At 43.5% G+C, this 21,165-nt stretch overlaps 1 protein-coding gene across 1 annotated transcript in view; it reads left to right on the top strand.

The window, feature by feature from the left end:
- The window catches only part of TMEM245 (transmembrane protein 245), a 186,228-nt gene that overhangs the window by 126,507 nt on the left and 38,556 nt on the right, over window positions 1-21,165 (top strand). The window contains 1 exon segment of the mRNA XM_064150356.1: window positions 8,961-9,083. Coding sequence (XP_064006426.1) covers window positions 8,961-9,083 — 123 coding nt within the window.

Raw genomic sequence — 21,165 nt, 5'->3', positions numbered from 1 at the left:
ATGCAAGGCGCATCAGGACCAGTTACAATAGTATGTTTCTTCCACTCTTTACCAGTTAAACTGATCTCAGCCTGTATCTTAGTTAACTCTTGAGATCCACCAGTGATTCCAAAAATAGAAATGGACTCTGTCCCTTTGCAATTTGATGGCAATAAAGTACACTGAGCACCTGTGTCAACTAAAGCCCTGTATTTCCGAACTCTTGAACTGCCAGGCCACCTAATGAATACATTCCAATAGATTCGGTTCTCTCCACTATCCCTTTCCCCCTCCTGGCTGGAGGCTGCGGCACCCCTAATGCTGAACATGGCATGTGGTGTTTGCACAATGATTGGTTGTGTTGTGAGAGAAATGCAATTGTTGGAATAATTGCAGTTGCTCTGGGGAGCTGAAGAAGTGACAGCTACTTTTCTGGCATTGCTGCCTCTGTTTCTGCCACTCTGCAGTTCCCTGACTCTCTTTGAAAGAGCTGAAGTAGGTTGACCATTCCACTTGTTCATATTCCCAGCGTATTGGTCACACAGAATTATCCACAGTGACGCATGTGATTGCTGATGTCTAGGTGGAATTTGTCTCCTGGGCTGGTATTGCCTTGCAGGAGGTGGGTGTCTGTTCCTGAATGGCAGAAACGTGCACCAGTTGAGATGATGAAAGGATGGTATCCTTTACCAGATTGCAAATGGAGGTTTTAAGTTCCTCCTTCTGTTGTTTCATGCTATCTTTAATCTATGTCATTATAATTTTCATGGCAGAGACTGTGACAGAATGTGACAAGCTGTCCTCTATCTGCTTGAGCTGGTCAATGAATTCACCAACAGTGAGGGGCCTTCCATTGTCACTTCTTGACAGAAACCTGCTTGCCAAGATGTTAGCATAGGATGAAGAAGCAAGCTTAATAAGCATCTTCATGAGACCTGTTCCAAGAGGAATGTGTTGTGGTTGGTCTGATAGGCCTGCACTTCTCTCTCTAACCTGTCTGACTAATCCATTTGCTTCCTAACCCCCCTGGCCAAACTTCCAACTTATCTTGAATATAAGGCAAGGTCTGAGGTTAGGTAGAGGGGTGGGGAGAAGGTGGAAGGGTGTTTGGAGCCCCTCCTGGGTACTCTGGTTTCTGGGAGGGGAGTTGTGTTTCTGTATTACTTTTTAACTTGTATGTTTCTGTATATAGCTATTTATACACACAGTAAATATCTGCTTGTATATTGTGCTAAGCTGTAAATAAAGCTTCATTCACTCATGTTCTTTAACCTTGGGGACTACATTCTTGGATGGATTGGGTTCAACATTACAGATGTTGTTACTGAATACTTTGTTAATAAGTCAGGAAATGATACATCTGTTGGATTTTATTCAACAGCTTTTGTGCAAGTAATTTTGCCTAAAACAGAGTTACCTAATCCCTGTGTTGATTTTTATACATGTGACACATTGGCATATTTATCATGTCTTTAGACAAGAAGGGCAAGTGGGCTAACCATGAATCACCTGGTGGTGTTCAGACCCACCCCTGGTGAGGGGTCAAAACCATATGGAGTCAGGTTCAAGGTCATTCCCCCAAAAAGGTTAACCCTGCACAGCAACTTACTCTGTACGTGGAGATGAGTCTGAAAAGATGGTACACTTGCTTTCATAAGGCATACTGAAGCTGAATGAAAGACACTATCCATATGTGATCTTAGTCCTAATAATTCAGGATTTAGTATTAATGCTGGCGTTATGTATGAGAAATTTGAATATTTCTTTAAAAAAACAGAAAAATAGATGAGTGTCCTTGCCTAGAGTCCAAGATAAGCAGTACAGAGAATGTAAGCAATGTTGGCTCCTGTCCTTGTGAACTGCTCACTAGTATCAGCTCAGCTAGTTTTAATCCTTAAAACAAAACCTGGATTCTCAAGAGAAACAGGAAATCTATTCAGAAGATAAGCCTTAAAATTCATAATGCTTCTTAAGAAGCATGCACCAGGTAGATATTTCTCATTTTATTATTTATTGTCTTTTCCTGACACTTGCCCTAGGCTTATTAGTACCAAAGTTTGTGCTGTATGTTTCGTTCTGTTCCAAGTGAGGTGGTCAGATGATTCAGTCTTTCGTCTGCTCTACAGATGCCAATTGCTAGGTTGAGGGGTTGTTTTGTTTTTGTTTTGCTATTGTTGTTTGGTTTGGGGTTTCTGCCTCCCTTTTTTTTTTGTGTGTGTGGTTGGGGAATTTTTGTGTTTGTTTTAATTCAGTCTAATTGGTTAAGATATTCATAGTCCAAGAATAACTGTTGATAGCTTTGAAGTGCTGGATTAAATTTTTGAACCTGGAGAAGGACTTTTGTGTCAGACGTTACAGGTTTTACAGTTACATTTGTTAGTCTGAAAGAAGGTATTTTATTTGTAGCCTTGCTTGTATGTGTAGCTACTTACTTGTTTGAGTAACTTTGGCTAGTACATGCTTACTGTATTCTTCTGAATGAAATATTTGTTATGAAACTACTGTGCATTGCATTTAGAATGCCTCCGTGTGCCATGCTGTGCTGTGCTTTTATGTCCATAAGGTCTCATGAAGTTGCTGCCCTATTCAGATTGATACATCTGCATCCATATACAAATTAATAGGGCTGTAGCAGGTATTCTTTGTTTAAAGGCATGACTCAGAGCTACTTTTTACTCTCTTGTAACTAATAAAGAGTTAGTTCCTCAAGCCAGTACAAAGCTTATTAGATTGTCTATCATTGTTTGATTTATTTTCCATAATTGCTTGACTAACTGATACATCCCCACTCAAAATGACAACTTGTGTAGTTCACAGAATCACTGAATGTCAGGGCCTGGAAGGGACTTTGAAAGATCACCCAGTCCAACCCCCCTGCCAGAGCAGGATCACCTATACCAGATAACACAGGAATGTGTCCAGGTGGGTTTTGAACATCTCCAGAGAGGGAGACTCTACAGCTTCCCTGGGCAGCTTGTTCCAGCATTTTGTCACCCTCACAGTGATAAAATTCCTCCTCATGTTTAAATCGTAGAATAGTTTGATTTGGAAGAGTTGTCAAAGATCATCTAGTTCCAGCCCCCAGCCATGGGCAGGGACACATCCCACTAGAACAGGTCACTATAGGCCTTGTCTAACCTAGCTTTGAACACTTACAGGGAGGGACCATCCACAACCTCCCTGGGCAACCTGTTCCAGTGTTTCACCACCCTCACTAGAAATAACTTCTTCCTAAAATCTAGTTTAAATCTTCCCTCTTCAAGTTTAAACCCATTACTGGATGATCTCGGAGGTCTCTTCCAACCTGGTTGATTCTATGATTCTATGATTCTATCCTGTCATTGCAAGACCATGTCAGTTATCCCTCCCCAGTCTTCCTGTAGGTCCCTTTCTGATACTGGAAGGCTACTACAAGGTCTTCTCGAAGGCTTCTCTTCTCCAGTGTGTACTCAGATCCTCTGTCCATATCACTGACAAAGATGTTAAACAGCATTCATCCCAGCACTGAGCCCTGAGGGATGCCACTTGTCACTGGACTCCAGGTGGACGTTGTGCCATTGAGCACAACACTCTGCATATGACCATTCAGCCAATTCTTTATCCAGCAAGTGTTCTACCCATCAAGTCTGTGTTTTTCCAATTTGGTGACCAGGATGTCATGTGGGATAGAGTCAAATGCCTTACTCAGGTCCAGGTATGTCGGGGTACGGAGGCTGGCAAGAGGTGAGATCGGGGTACTGACGACTCGAGACAGCAGTGCGATTCATTAAGGCAATGCAGTGGTTTATATAGCCCCCAGAGGGGGTGTGCACAACCAGCCAAAGTGGACAGTACAGATTGGCCCCAAGTTATGTGTAAGGCAGAGATAGGTTACCTGTGGTAAACAACCTGTGAGTACCATCCAGGGGGTCAGCCCCCTGGGGCAGTGCCTGCCTCAGGGGGTGGGCAAATCCCACCCCCTGACACCTGTGCGTGGGTTGCTCATAGTTCTCAGCCTAGACCCCTGGGAGCCTGTAAGACCCAAGGACACTTCCCATCACAGGGCCTGATATTTACATTCCATACCTCGTTGCAGGAGAAAGCTTCCCACACAGGTAGATGATGTCAGTTGCCCTTATTCACTTGTCGCAGAGGGGTATTCTGCCACCTACGTCAAATTTGGCAGAGGGGAGAAATTAATTGGGGCGAGATAATATTATATAAAAATATATATTTATTAAACTCAATATTCTGAACTCTCGCCACCCCCAACCACTGTATGTTAATATTAATATGTCCTACACGGTTATGAAAACATTCTAGGATAAAATATGTACAGTGACTTATTAGTAACTAGCAAACATTCAAACTATAAACAGAGAGAGGAGTTTTCCCCTGCGGCAAATACCTTTTGGGGTCTATATGCTATTTGCCCAGCAGAGCGGGCCGAAACTGATTCTGCTTTATGGCAGAGGCAACTTATATTGTAGAGGTATTAAAGCATTTACTCACAACGCTTATTAATCAATAAATGTCACAGCCTATGCCAGTGTCCAGACTTCAGGAGATCTTTGCCCATGGACTTTGAGGCTGGAATCCTTCCAACTTGAGGGGAAAGGATGAGTCATCCCAGTTTCTGGGGAAATGGTGATCTCTGACCTAGTCCTCCTGGCGAAGGATGCAATCTCTGCCTTGGTGCTGCTGGCTTCTCCTGGATGCTCTGTCCAGGGATTCTCAGGCAGGATCTCAGGTGCAGGAGGAGGATATTGTGCAGTCTCAGCACAATCTAAAGCTGGCCAAACATGCCAATAGCATGCAGACAATCCAGGGTCTGCTTCCTGGTAACTTGTCAACCAGTGGCGCTTACCAGGCAATGATAGGCAGTGGGCATGCAGGATGTGTGCAGCTGCTGGGAGTCTGAGCTCCGTAGGTAAAACCAGACAATGCAGGATCTGGTCCTGATAACACAGTGGCATGCAAGTGTGCACAGCTAGCTTAGGAGACTATAGGCTCCACATATATATATAGGCAGGTTTAAATGAGCTCTGCAACTAAGGTACACAGGCAGGGAGCTGCAGGTGTGTCAGAGCGTGAGGGTCTGAGCCTCTGAGCATCGGAGCTATGCAATGGAGTCTGAGCGTGGGGGACTAAGCACTTTGTTTACCTGTGCACCCCTGTTTATTGAATGTGGGCCGAGATTACTGGCTCCTTTGGCCACTAGAATGACCAATCAGGTTGGCAGTCAGCCAAACCTTACCATAATAGGCAAATGCCACTTGCTTGGACTTTCCCAAATATGGGGATCACATTGGTTTACACCAGGGAGACACAACCTGGGTGTGGGGGGGCTTACACAACCTGTTTACAACCAGGGGTCCTGGCAGAAAAACATGTCCAGGCAGGGTAAGGCATAAATAAGCCTATTTTCGGGCCTCCAAGCCCTCCACGACACCACTATTGCTATGACTTCATCATAAAAAGCCACCAAATTCGTCAGGCACGATTTGCCAGTGGTGAAGCCATGATGGTTACCACTAACCACTTCTGCTTTGTTTTCAATTTGCCATAGCAGAGCCTTCAGGAGGATCTGCTCCATGGTCTTGCCTGATACAGAGGTGAGACTGTATCTGGCAGAGGTCAGTAGTTCCCAGGATCATCCTTTTTTCCCCTTTTTGAAGATGGGTGTTATGTTTGCCCTTTTCCAGTCAGCAGGAACTTCACCAGTCTGCCATGACATTTCAAATATGATGCACAGTGGTGCACTCCACCCAGTTTGGTGTCATCAGCAAACTCTCTGACCGCACACTTTCTGCCCTCATCCAGCTCATTGAACAGAACCGGTCTCAGTGCTGACCCATGTGGGACCTGTCTAGTCACAGGCCACCAATTAGACTCCATCCCGTCAACCACAACTTTCTGGCTTCTTTCCCTCAACTGGTTCCCAATCCACCTCACTACCCAATCACCCAGACCACACTGCCTAAAGTTAGCCAGAAGGATGCTGTGGGAGACAGTGTCATATGCTTTACTGAAATCAAGATAAACCACATCCACTGCTCTACCATCATTAATCCACCTGGTTATGTCCTCATAAAAGACTACCAGGTTGGTCAAACATGACCTTCCCTTGGTAAAACCATATTGACTGCTCCTAATGACCCTCCTGTCCTTGATATGCCTAGGGACAGCTCCAAGGATAAATTTCTGCATTACCTTTCTGGGGACAGAGGTGAGGCTGACTGGTCTATAGTTACCTGGGTCATCCTTCTTACCCTTTTAGAAGATTGGAGTGATGCTTGCCCTCCTCCAGTCCCCAGGCACCTCTCCTGTCTGCCGTGACTTACTGAAGATGGTAGAGAGTGGTCTGGCAATCTCCCTCAGCACCCAGGTGCATGCCATCGATACCCATGGACATAATGGATGTGCAGGTTACTCAACTGTTCCTTAACCCAGTCCTCATCAACCAGAGAAGACTCCTTTGTCATGCTTTCCTCTGGTGCCTCAGGTGTCAGGGGTTCCTGAGGATAGTCTCCAGCAGTATAGACAAGGACAAAGAAGGCATTTAGTAATTCCGCCTTCTTTGTGTCCTCTGCCACCAAGGTATTCACCACATTCAGCGGAGGGCCTGCATCACCTCTAACATTAACTTTTCCTGCAATGTATTGAAGCCCTTTTTGTTATTCTTGACCTCCATTGCAAGGTTGAGTTCCAGTGAGGCTTTAGCCTTCCTAGTTGTTTCCCTACACCATGTGACAACAGTCCTATACTCCTCCCAGGTGGCCAGCCCCTCCTTCCATGATCTGTAGACTCTTCTTCTGCTTAAGTTTGCTTAGCAGTTCTCCTGGCTTCCTTTCTCAATTTCCCACTTGCTGGATGCACTGATCTTGAGCTTGGAAAAAGAGGTCCTTAAATGTTAACCAACTATCGTGGCTCACTCTGCCTTTTACTACCCTGTCCCATGAGATTTCCCCCAGCAATTGCTTGAAAAAACCAAAGTTGGCCCTCCTGAAATCCAGGGTTGTAGTCCTGCTTGATATCCTGTTCCTACCAGACAAGATCTTAAACTCCTTCTCATGATCACTAAGGCCAAGATTGCCCTCAGCCTTCACTGCTTCATCCAGACCGTACTTGTTGGTGAGGATAAGATCCAGCAGCGCTCCCTTTCTAGTTGGCTCCTCCACTGTTGGGTATAGTAGTATTAAATGTAGTGATTCTACATAATCGTCTGAATATTATACACTGGAACATAAGCCATGGACAGGCAAGAGTGCATGAGCTCAGAAGTGCTGAGTTGAGTTAGAATAGAAGGTTGTAATGACCTTAGAGAATGGTGTAACAAATATAAACAAATGTAAGGCTGGAACATGTGGTTTTCACCTATCTCTGCTGACTTTTATTGCTGAGACACAATGTACGTGTTGTTGAGAGAATATGATGAATGTCTATGCTAATTAGTATGTAATTTCTAACGCAAGTACATGTAACCAATTACAGTTTAATACAATTTGTAGCCTTCTGATGAAAGGTATATAAACACATGTTTGGAATGCAATAAATGGATTGGCTTGCATCAGGCACCTTCCCATCTCTTCTGATACCTATGGCATTTAGCTTGTGGCACTCCACCATTTGCATCAAGAGGTTTTCATCAATGCACCTGGAGCATGGCTGGCTGGCTTCCAGCAAATATGTGGATAGTTAAAATCTCCTAAGAGAATCAGGGTGTGTGACTGTGAGGCTGCTGTTAGCTGCCTGTTGAAGGCCTCATCAACTTCCTGATCAGATGGCCTGTAATAGCAACCCACAGCTGTATCACCCATGCTAGCTATTCCCTTAATCCACACCCACAAGCTCTCAACTTGCCCCTCATCCACCCCAGACAGATCTCAAGACATTCTAGTTGCTCCCTCACATAAAGAGCCACTCTACCACCTCTCTTTGCTGTTCTGTCTCTCCTAAAAATGACATAGCCATCCATGACCACACTCCAGTCATGTGAGCTGTCCCACCATGTCTTTGTAATTACCACCATGTCATAATCTCTTGACTGCATGTGGGTTTCTAACTACTCAGGCATTATAAAAAATATGTTTCTCATTGCCATAGAATCGTAGAATGGTTTAGGTTGGAAGGTAAAGCACTATAGGAAGAGAGAAGGGCAATGAAGCTAATGAAAGGTCTTGAGAATAGGCATTAGAAGTGTTTGAGGAAGCTGGAATTACTTAGTCTGAAGAAACAGAGGCTGAGGGAAGACTTTATCACTCTCTGCAAGTAGCTGGAAGGAATCTGGGTGCTGGTCTCTTCTCACAAGTCACAACTGATAGGACAAGAGGAAATGGCAACAAGTTACACCAGGTGAGGGTTAGATTAGACATTAGGAAAAAAATTTATACTAAAAGGAATTACCAAAGACTGGAACATGCTGCCCAGGGAAGTGGTTAAATTGTCATCCCTGGGTGCATTGAAAAGCCATATCCCTGAGCAATGGTTCTCAGGGATATTGTGTAGTAGTGGCTCTGGAAGAGTAACATAATGGTTGGATTTGATGATCTTAAGGGTCATTTCTAACCATAGTGATTCTTTAATGAATCTATTAAAGTGGTAATTCTATTACTTGTTTTGAAGTAATCTTGAGATTTATTTTGGCCTTGTGGATTTCTGCTTTTAAAGAGATGAGTTTTCTCTTCCAAGGAATGATTTGCCTTCAGTTGGTGATATTAATCTCAAGAAATAATTGTTTCTGCCTCTATGTTTTGTGCTAATTTTGCATAATGAAATAATTTTGATCACAGGGGAAAAAAATTATAACCATCTATTTAAAAACTTCAGTAGAGTAGAAGTTTTCACTAGCTGCTGTAATTTAGGAGTGAAGGAAGATTCTTTCTTTTAAATGTCATCTTGTATGGCTTGGTGGAGATCAATCATCCTGTAAGTAGCTCTCTGTCCTAACTAATACTGTCCGGTGCCTGACTTTTTGTCTTTGCTTTCTAATCCTTTTCTAGATCCTGGAATCTCTCTGGATAGTGATGAGCCGCAATGTGAGCCTCTTGTTTACTACAGTTACAACGTTAGTGACAATCGTCTTCCATAGTGGAACAGCTCTTCTGAATTTTGTGCTTTCAGTGGTAAGTAGTATGTCATCAGTTTGCATGGCTAATTGGACACATGGTGACAACAAAAGATCAAACCTAAAGCATGAAGACTTCTAACCTTATCTAATACCAACATTCGCTAAGGTTTCACAACTTCCCAGTTTGTTGGTTTGGAGGACATTCTACGCAAATGGCAAGGTTTGTGTAATTTCCACATTAATATCATTCCAGTCATGGAAAACTTCTGTCCTTGAAGGTACTGAGCGGTACCTTGTGATATCCTAAATAACTACTGAAATCTTACGTCATGTCCTCATGAATATATCCTTATTTAAGAGCCAGTGCTCTTAGAGGGAAAATTCGTTACAGGCAAATGTCAGCAAAAGGATCACCTTACATCCCTTTTTTAATGAAGCATCTTCAGCAAATCTGTGACACAGAATTGTTTCATTGTTTATATTTAACCTCTATGAGTTCTTAGTGAAGAATACTACTGTCGTGGAACGCAGTTTCGCGGCAGAATTTATGGGGGAAATACGCGAGGCGTTGACTATTTTATCAGTGATTTATTGCAAAGAATGCGAATTCCCTCTTCCCGAAACTACACCACCACTGTGAATTCTTTTTGATTGAGATCAAAGTAACATTTCCGAAAATGGCAAATTAAAGAGTCTACGATGTTTAAAGAGAGTTCTTTGAGTCTCTGGTTCGAGTTAATAGTTCGTCAGCTACTCACAGTCTGTAGCTTGGCAGGGAGTCCCTTTCTCCCAATGAGGGTCCAGGCATGCAGGCTTTAGCCTCTGCGACTCGGCGTCCGCCCGAGGCGAGGCTAGATCGGCAAGCAGTTTGTTGTTGTTAAGTCCGGGGAAGGACAGGAGCGAGGGTGAGATCCAGGGTAAAAGAGCAAAAGGCAAAGAGCAAAAGGCAAAAGGCAAAAGGCCTCGATCCTGGCCTGTCCACCATTTTTATAATGTTCCAAAACAAGACTAGCCCACAATTCAGACCACTTTTATGTTGTTCACATACATTGGTAAAAAACAGTAAGCAATTTATATAATTGGATAACAATACCTAAACAATGTAAAGACCACCCCTCAGGCCAGCCCACCTGCAGGTGCTGGGCAGGCCTAAGATAGTCGTTTCTACTTAACCAAAACAATACCCTGTTGTCTGGAAAGCAAGGCCAAGTGAAAAGGAAACATGGCCAGTGTTTACCTCTCACTTACCCTAGGGAGAAATCTTCCCATGGGACTGAAAGATTGTTTTGGTTTTTTCGATGCTTCTGGCTTGAATGTGAGGCACTAGAAACTACACAATATAGCAAAAGCTTAGAGAGCCTTTTGCTACTCTCCATGACATACTCCACCCCCTGGCTCACATTAAGCCAAGAATCGGAAAAACAAAAATGAAATACAACTTACATCTAACTCTTAACATAACTAATACATAAGCATAACTCTAATTTAAACTAACTTAATACTTATGCCCACCCCCCTGAATAAACAAAGCTTTATTGAATATTTACAAAGCAGAAAACCTGGTATATGCAAAAGCAGTTCAGAAGTCTGGGAGAATCCATCGTGCACTGATACGATGAGTCTTCCCACTTACATCAGTTGCTTCCCAAGCATACAACCCATTTGGTTTTGTCAGGGTCATAGGCACAACTCCAATTGAAGGTAAGTTTACCATTACTGGTTGTCCCACCTGTAATTTGTGTAATGACTGTTGAGAGTGCTGAGATTTATCTGGTGGATGACTAACATTCTCCACTGGATTGTCAGGACAAAATGCCCTTATTTTAGGACTACCATAATTACCCCATCTGTTGTTCACAATGAAAACTGCGTATGGCAAGCGTTTATCCCAGTTACCTTTGGATACCATGGCATGTTTCTTAACCAGAGCATTTGTTCTCTCTACAATACCATTAGCTTGAGGATAATAGGGAGTATGGAACACCCATGTAATCCCTTCACCCTTAGCCCAGTCTTGTACAGAAGATGCTGTAAAGTGAGATCCATTATCACTTTGGATGTACTCTGGCATTGGCAAGACACTAAACCACTGCTTCAAGACCTCAATAGTTTGAGCTCCTGTGGCAGCACTAGTTGCTGTAGCCATGACTAATCCTGAAACCACCTCCACCCCCACCAGTATGTATTTCTTCCCGTGTGAGGGCTTTAAGGGACCCACATAGTCAACTTGCCATGTGCTCCATAACCTTTTGTCCTCTCTGATATGCTGTGCTGGAGCTAGATTGGGATGATTTGTTTTAAGCCTTATTCTGCACTGTGGACAAGATGAAATGAGTTCCTTACAGGTACTCATAGAAACTGGCCATCCTCTAGATCTACACTCGAAGTAAAGGTCTGCTTTTCCTGAATGACCTCTTTTAATATGAAGCCACTCAGCTAATCTCCACCATTCTCCTTTGTCCTCATCCACTATGTTGATCTTTGCCAGGAAATCAGCTTGATTATTCCAGGTGGTAGCTGGTGTTTGCTTTTTGGAATGCCCTTCTACCCAACCAACTTTGAGGGGTCTGGATCGGCCAATCTCTAATAGCCTTTTCCAGTCTTCGACTCTCCAGACTTCCGCACCTGACACCTTCCACTGATTCACTTCCCACTGGCAAATCCACTCAGTGGCGCCTTTGAACGTGGAATAAGAATCAGTGTAAATAGTTGTTGCTCCCTTCTCGGCTGCTATTATAAGAGCACGCAACTCCCCTACCTGTGCACTGCCATCACCTTCTTCAGTGATGGTCTGGCCTGTAGCAATCTCCAAGGCAGCGGCTTTGTAGTGCCACTTCGCCCCTACCCTCCGAGAGGATGCATCTGTGAACCACACTCCCGATTTGTCGGAGTCTGCGGTCATCTCAGGGGCTACCTGAATAGGAGAAGGCTTATATGGCTGACTAAGCAGAGCTTTATCAGGATTTATGGGTTGCTGAAGTTTGGATACCTTTGTAGGTCCCTCTTTCAGCGGCATCAGCTGTGAAATTCCCTCTAAGTAGGCATACCACTTTCTAACAGTAGCCTTTTGGGCAATTCCTTCTGGTGGAGGAGTTCCTTTAAGGATTGCTTTTAGCAGAGGAAATGGGCCTTGCACCACAACATCTTGTGCAGTACGAAGCTTTTCTGCTTCCTTAACAGCTCGAGTTAGGGAAAGAAGTCCCTTTTCCCAATCCGAGTACCGAATTTCGGCCTCTTTGAATGCTGTTGATGAAAACATGAGAGCTCTACTAGGACCATTGGGTCCTCTCTGGAAAATTCCACAGTATGAGGCATTCGCGGAAAAACCCCATTCAGCCCTCAGGGCATCTTTTGGGTGCAAGGGCCCCAACTTCTGATATGTCTTTAGTTCATCCTTGAGAAACCTCAGACTATCAGAATGTTCTGGAGTCCAATCCCAATGCTTGTTCTTCTTAAGCAAATCATACAGAGGACGGGCAATTACTGAGAAACCTGGAATGTGTTTCCTCCAGTAACCCAGAGTACCCAACAATTGTTGTAACTCTTTTCTATTTTGGGGTATTTGGCCCTTTTCAATGCTCTGAAGAGTGTCGTCTGGCACAGACACTGCACCTGCTATCCACCATGATCCCAGGAATTTTACCTCTTGACTCGGACCTTGACACTTTTCCTTTGGAATGGTCAAACCCTGGTTAGTCAACAGTTCTCGGATATTCTCAGCCACTGCACCAACTTGCTCCTTGTCATTCCCTCCCACCAAGATATCATCAATGTAATGGTACATCTTAACATCCTTAGGAAGCTGAACAGTGTCAAGCAAAGCTGCAAGTGCATTGTGTGCAATGGTTGCGCTGTGTTTGTACCCTTGTGGAAGACGGTTGAATGTGTACTGAATACCTTGCCAGGTAAAAGCAAACTGCGGTTTGTCCTCTTCTCTCAATGGCACCATGAAGAACATGTCCTTCACGTCTAGAGTCGCCATCCAGGTGTGAGAAGCCGCTTGGATTGCTGTCACTGTGGATGAAAGACTAGGAACTGCTGCAGTAAGAGGAGGAGTGTTACTATTTAGCTTCCGGAAATCTACCGTCAATCTCCATCGGCCATTCGATTTTCGGACTGGCCAAACAGGTGAATTGTAAGGAGAATGAGTTCTAGTGATAATCTGTCTCTTCTCAAGATCAGCTATCACTTCAGTGATACCTTGCTTAGCTGCAGCTGGCAATGGATACTGTGCAACACAAGTAATGTGTGACTTTGGCAATGGAGGAGCTGTTTGCAACAAGCGAACACAAGTACGGACTAACCTTTGCCTCTTATTTCTCACCTCATAAGCACCAAAGCTCCACAATGTTCCGTCAGGAAGATGCCATCTTCTACCTGCTAGAACATCAAATCCAAGGATATTATGTTTACACGAGCCCAATGCTAACTCTACCAGGGTACTTCTTTTTTCCCCAGGTAGCCACAGCTGTGCTTTGGCTAAATAGCATGTTTCAGGTTGTCCTGTAACACCTGTTATGTTTACCTTTCTCCGGGATGGCAATATTCTCAGATGCTTTGCTAGTTGTGCATTTAGTACTGTAATTTGTGCACCTGTATCTATTAGGTATTTGACAGCAGCTCTAGTTGGTCCAGTAGGAATCATGATATAGGGTTCAGGTTTATCAGACCATCAACATTCAGAAACAGAGCGATGAGCGTGGCCTGAATCATTCACCGCCACACCTAGTTTTTTGATTTGTCCTTATCCCCTCCCCGATCAGGAGAACCTGACTTGGTAGGAGACGTGTTTGCAGAGCCTTTCTTACGGTTCTGCTTCACCTTTCCATCACCATTTCCTTTCATATGTTCTAATATCCTTTTAATATCAGATATGGACTTAATTACAGTACTGAGCTCAGTCTTCGCAGGATCACGCTCTGCCTGTTTCCTCTGAAACACATCACGAGGTTTCACTGCATACTTCTGCTCCTGCAGTGGGATTACACCCGTACCTTGAGAATTCGGTACCCAGATTACTCCAGATTCAGAGCGACGATTAAGCTCAGGGCTCCCCCTGGGACTTGATCGTGGGCTCGACCTTGGACTCTCATTAGGGTTACCAAATGTCCAGGCATGTCGTACCGTGTGGTGTTTTCCTCGTGATGCAGGGCTGCTCCTGCCTCCAGACTGCTTTTCCTTCTGAAAGACAGGTTCTGGCACAGATAAAGGATCATGATAACCCATTTGTCTCCCTAGAGTGGCTAGTTCTGTAAGCACTTCCCTCCACGTAGGATGATGTACTACACTTTGTGAACTTTGTCCTTGCCCTTCATTCTGTTGTATTGCATCCTCGATTTGTCTCCTTATCCTAATACCTTCAGCTTTTATGAAGCCAGGCATACCCCTTATCAGGGGTCCAAGCCTCTGTGGCTCTACTGGAGCATCCATGGCATGTGCATATAACCCCTTATGATTCACAGCTTGGATACAGGCAACCACAGTAAATGCTTCATTTAACTCAACAGGGGATCTGATCCAAAACTCTGTAGGATCACCCCTATCTAAAGCCTCATAAGCACTAGCCCAGTGAAAGATCCTAGCACTCAATGCAAGGTTTCCCTCAGGACCATCCCCAAGAAATACCTCAGGTCCCCAGTTAGTTCTCCCCACCTCTTCACGAGATAAGATAATCCTTTCCGCCCCCCTTTGCACCACGCGATACACATACTCAATTATAGATTCATTAGGCATGCGGGAATAAGTTTCCCTAAGATCATCTATCTGCGTTTCTGTGTACGATTTAATTTTCGTGGTTGTCGTTTTACCTCCTTTCAGTCCTTGCGAAGTTTCAGATGCAAAGAGAGGATTCACGGAGTAGGTCTTCATTTTGTGGTGCACCTTCTCCACTTCCGTGTCGCTGTCAATAGACGTAGCTGCAGGCTGCGACGCGGCATGGTGCTGCACAAGCGTGCCGCTCAGCGCTGGCTGCTCGGGGCGTGGCAGTTGAGAAGATGGCGGTTGTTGTGGAGATGGCTGGGAAGATGGCGGCTGCGGCGGCGCTGCCGATGGTTGAGTTTGAGACGGCATCGGGACCGGCTGGAAAACTGGAATGAACTGAGATTGAGGAGACGGTTGTGCCGGGAAAAGCGGCACTGTAGCCACTGTCTGCGGCATTGCAAGCAGCTGCTGCCGGACCGGTGGCTGCGGCGGCAATGATTGCGGCTGTGTCTGAGCTATCGGCTCCGTCACTATTAGTAACGGCGCTGCCGGTGGCTGGGATGCCGGCATCGGCGGAATCACCGGGACTTGAGCCGGCTGCGGCTGAGGCAAAGCGGCGGCTGGCTGGAGCAGCAACAAGGTAGGCTGTCTGGGCACCTCCCGCGGGCACGTTGCCAACCCATACTGTAAAGTCGTCTCTGCCTTGACTTGCGGCTGAGGCAGTAATGGGACTTGTGATGGCAATAGGGGTGGTTGTGCCGCTGGTTGGGGATTCAGTGGCAAAGGAAGATGCCTTGCCGGTGACATTTTAAAGAAGTCGGGCTCGTGGGAAGGCGTACTGACGCGAGAGACTTTAGGCGGAGAACGCAAGAGTTGCGACTCTTGGGTCTGAGAGGGGGTAGTTACCGGCTCTTTCCGGCGAACCACGGGCTGCTGTGACTTCTCAGGACATATCGGAGTAAAAGTTGGCAAGCCTAGATAACCAGTTGACTCTCGAGTTCGGGTCGAGAGCTGAGGAGTTTCTGTCCGAGACCCGACATGCGATCGCGGCTGCGGTGTGTCCGCGCGGGAACTAACGATCGATTGCATTCGCGGAGTATTTGCCCGCGACATTCGGCTAAGCACTCTGTCTAACTTTTCCTCCACAATTTTTATCCTGTCTTCAGCCACAGCAGGCTCTGCGCGAGAACCCAAGTTTTGCCTGACCGCGTCTCTCAACATCGCCTCTTTCTCTCTCTGCAACAATTTAATTTCTTGCTGCGCCTCCTTCAACTGCAATTCTTTCCGGGCATTCTCCGCATTCAGCTTTTTGACCTCTGACTTCCAAACATCAACCTCACGTTTACAAGCCTCTATATCAACTTGAGACCTGAACACGCCAACACCCAGATCAAAAAAACTTTCTTTGTCAACTCCCTCGACATCAAAAGTTTCGAAGAGAGACACGATTATATTAGCTGACCTAACATTTATCTGCTCTATAGGTTCATTCGCCATTGACTTCATAGCTTTCCTTAAATTTACTGATTCAAACGCCGAAGCAAATCTAGCATACAGGGCGTCTGAGATATCTGGCGATCTGGCATCTCCTGCTGCGGGAGAACTCCTTCCGAACTGGGCCATTTTTAAACTCGGCTGTTACTTCAGTTTCTCAATCCCACTTCTGACACCAATTCTGTCATGGAACGCAGTTTCGCGGCAGAATTTATGGGGGAAATACGCGAGGCGTTGACTATTTTATCAGTGATTTATTGCAAAGAATGCGAATTCCCTCTTCCCGAAACTACACCACCACTGTGAATTCTTTTTGATTGAGATCAAAGTAACATTTCCGAAAATGGCAAATTAAAGAGTCTACGATGTTTAAAGAGAGTTCTTTGAGTCTCTGGTTCGAGTTAATAGTTCGTCAGCTACTCACAGTCTGTAGCTTGGCAGGGAGTCCCTTTCTCCCAATGAGGGTCCAGGCATGCAGGCTTTAGCCTCTGCGACTCGGCGTCCGCCCGAGGCGAGGCTAGATCGGCAAGCAGTTTGTTGTTGTTAAGTCCGGGGAAGGACAGGAGCGAGGGTGAGATCCAGGGTAAAAGAGCAAAAGGCAAAGAGCAAAAGGCAAAAGGCAAAAGGCCTCGATCCTGGCCTGTCCACCATTTTTATAATGTTCCAAAACAGGACTAGCCCACAATTCAGACCACTTTTATGTTGTTCACATACATTGGTAAAAAACAGTAAGCAATTTATATAATTGGATAACAATACCTAAACAATGTAAAGACCACCCCTCAGGCCAGCCCACCTGCAGGTGCTGGGCAGGCCTAAGATAGTCGTTTCTACTTAACCAAAACAATACCCTGTTGTCTGGAAAGCAAGGCCAAGTGAAAAGGAAACATGGCCAGTGTTTACCTCTCACTTACCCTAGGGAGAAATCTTCCCATGGGACTGAAAGATTGTTTTGGTTTTTTCGATGCTTCTGGCTTGAATGTGAGGCACTAGAAACTACACAATATAGCAAAAGCTTAGAGAGCCTTTGCTACTCTCCATGACAACTACACAAAGTTAATTCTTACTAATGTTATTGCCCACACTGAGCAGTAGTCGCTGAAACCTTTTTGTTAAAGATATTTTCTTTAAGCAATGTATTATTTTTAGTGTACTATGTATGCTAGATGTTTATAGTTTCTTTTATTTCTGAATGCCACAGCTGTGTTGGAGTAATTGATAATGGGAGAGGTAAATTCTTTCATCTCATTTGCTGAGACAATTATTAGTTACTCTCTTACAACACTGCCCTGGACTTTTTCCTAACTGCACTGGTCTTGGAAGCTCGACTGAAGTCCATGTTGTGGTTTTTGGGTTTTAGTTCATAGATCAGAAACATTTGCTTGAAAACAAAGTGTTTTGTGATTTTGTCTTCATTGCTCAGAAAGGTGGTCATTGTAGACAAAACTACAAAACTGGAATAATGCTTAACAACATTTCAAGACTGTTGTCTGGATTCTCTTCGATATTTAAGAAAGAACAAATCACAGTAAGACTTAATGAAATGGCTATCTTGAAGGAAAACATTGTCATTTTTTGTTTTATCTATTTTTTTTCAGATAGTAAAGAAAAGAATGCATGGGAATTATTTAATTTCTTTTTTGCTTAGTTCACTATTTCATCCATGTTAGCACATTGGAAAAAGTGTTTGAGAAGTCATTATACTTAAAAACTATAAATTTTACTATTAGTTGCAGATTATTTCAATGCATTCATTGCTCAGACAAAATTAGCTTTAGATTCCTAATACCACATTCATTATGTGCTGTTGATGTAATGCAAGATCCTGCCATTTTGCCTGGCAGGAGAGTCCTGCCACTTGCTTGGGCACTCTACAGTCATCTGGTTTGTCAGAGCTAGCTGAAATATTGCTCTATTGGAATTATATTAAAAGTTTTTTTGGGAATTGGAATACTGGGTTTTTGTCCTCTTCTGTTTTGCAAGATTCTTAGTTGCCACAAAAGAGATTTTACAAGTCTGAAGTGGCACAAACAAATTGAATTTTTGCAACAAGATGATTCCTGAAGGAAATAGCTTTTCAAGTGATTACATTTCAATTTCATTTTAGTATTTAGATAAAAAATAGTGAATTTTATTTTGATAAATGGTTTTAAAAGTTTTGCTTTAAAACATAGAAGTAATGGACACTTTTACAAATGAAGGTTCTGAATAAATTAATATTCCATCAAGACATTCAGTAGAAAGCAACCTGTGCAGTGTATCCATTCATGAATCAGTAAGACTCTATTCAGATACTTCACAGACATCATCATTACATCATTAGTTACACTGAGTGGCATTTCTATTTAACTTCTGAATACAAGTTTCTGTCTACATGCACATAGATATACACACATGTATGCCTTTGTGTTGACATATTTTTATATATATATATATATATATATATATATATACACACACATACACAGATGCATGCACAGACTCTTCTTACACTGTTACAAATATTGGAAGAGAGAAAAGCTCTGTATGGTTAATGTGCATCTATTTTTGATGCTAGGGATGCAGATTTTAGATGCTGGGGAAAAAAAATCCACTAAAAGAAGCTTAGGGGCAAAAAGCTGAGTATGAAAGACAGGTAAGAAAATATTTCCCAATTCTATGGACCTGACGCACAAGTAATTAAGTTATGTGCTTCTTGACATATGTGGAAATGCTGAATTAACAGTATAGCTTTCTCCTTGAATGTAGTCTGTACCCCATCAAATTAGAGTATTTTAAGTTTTAGGCTACAGAACATTATACAGCAAAAAATAATCCATCTATTGTTGCTCTACCACTCTGCATTTTCAAAAGATTGTGGAAAATGGGAGAGGTGCCTCAGGACTGGAGGAAAGCCAGTGTCATTTCAAAAAGGGCAAGACCTAGAAAACTACAGACCAGTCAGCCTCACTTCTATCCCTGCAAAGATTATGGTACAGCTCATTCTGGAGGTCATCTCTAAGCGTTTGAGAGAAAACCAGATTATTAGAAGTAGCCAGTAGTAAAACAGGTGAAATGGTCACAAGTGGCATGCAGAAGGCTGAGGTTCTCAATGACTTTTCTACATAACAATGATAAAGTCTATGTCATTCATTAGTTTGCTAATTGGTTTATAAATCCAGTATATAAACAATTTCCTTCTTTTGGCTTTTGGGCACTGACTCTGTTCGCTGTTCCTTCTCTTGTCTCTGACTCCTCCACACTGAATACTAACCTTGACTGACCAGATAACACATAAGATCTTGCTGCTTTTCTATTTGGGGAGAGACAAGATTGTGTTGGTCCCTCTAAGCTTTCTTTGAGGGTTAGAAGATTGGATTTCTATATTATTTCTGAATTGTATGTAGTTGTAAATATATTTTGTATATATGCTTGTACATTTAGTTTTGCTGTAAAATATTGCTTTATCTTACTTAAAAACTGTCTGAGCTGGTCTGGTAAATTTTGATTTGGGGAATGATTTCCTGAACCCACCACACCTGGCTATGCAGAAAAGGAGGGAAGTCCAGGGGAGCCAAGTGTTCTGGGAAAGCTGTATCTCACTGCAACTCGCAGTTACAGCCTTGACAGTGGTAAGCCGCTCCAGCCTGGGTGCCCCCCTTACACAGACCTCAATGCAGTCAGAGCAGAGAGAGAAAACAGATTATTGCCAAGTGGCAAGACACCATGCTTGCCTGCATACCTTGGAACCTCAGTGCAGAACCCAGAGCCCCAGATGACACCGTCCACCTGAGAATGGACCAGGACTCAGTCAGAGGACTGTGTGAGACTCCCAGACAGTCTACTAGTCCTGGGAAAACTCTAAAAGCTTTTCCCGGTCACTGTACCAGCAACATCACCCCTTTAAGTGTTTTTAGTACTGTTTGGATCATAAGCACAGCCGAAGAAGGATTCCAGAGTTGCTAATCTGTGAGTAAACAATTTCTATAAAGACTCTGTAAAAAAGTTCTCTGCTTTAGCTCTGTTCCTACTCTGTACCTTATAGTTACTTTTAGCAGAATGGTTCCTCTCGAGTCCCTCTAGAGGGCAAGTGGCATATTGCGCTGCAGGATACTCTTAACTGTTTTGCGTTTTCTGGTTTTGCTAAACTGTTTAAATACTGCCCTATACACTGTACATGTCTTGTAATAGATTGCATGACTGAGCACAAAAGACCATGTAAAAAATGTAATAATTTGTAATTAATATTGTTATTAATACCAGCCTTATTCATAATTTCATAATTCATATCAACTCTCATCAAGTTGATGTGAACCTGGGAGGGTAGGCTAACAAACCAGAAAGCTGTGCTTCTATTCAGCAAGGCATGGACAGGCTGGACAGCTGGGCAAAGGGGAACATAATGAGGTTTAACAACAATAAGTATAAAGTCATGCATTTGGGGAGGAGGTACACCATGCACAAGTACAGATTAGAGGTTGACCCACTGGAAAGCAGCTCCATGGAGAAGGGCATTGGAGCCCAGGTGGACAGTTGTAATGGCAGGTTGTTTCGGAGGGGGATTCTCAATACCTATACCTATTTGGTGGAGGTGAGAAATTAATTGGGGTGATATAAAATTTTATATAAAAATATATTTATTAAATTCAATATTTTGAACTCTCACCACCCCCAACCACTGTATATTAATATTAATGTTCAGTGCACGGTTATGAAAACAATTTAGGATAAAATATGTAGATGGAATTTGTTATTTCACTAGCAAACATTCAAACTATAAACAGAGAGAGAAGTTTTCCCTGCGGCTTAATGCCATTTGGGATCTTTACGCTATTTGCCCAGCAGAGTGGGCTGAAACTCTTTCTGCTCTACAGCAGAGGCAACTTATATTACAGAGGTATCAAAGCTTTACTCACAAGTGTTTATCAATTATTAATCACCCTCCCGGGCTGTGTCACAGCCTG

This window comes from Pogoniulus pusillus, chromosome 10 (genome assembly GCF_015220805.1).
Source record: "Pogoniulus pusillus isolate bPogPus1 chromosome 10, bPogPus1.pri, whole genome shotgun sequence".
NCBI classification, from domain to species: Eukaryota; Metazoa; Chordata; class Aves; order Piciformes; family Lybiidae; genus Pogoniulus; species Pogoniulus pusillus.
This window is presented reverse-complemented; position numbering and strand designations above follow the sequence as displayed.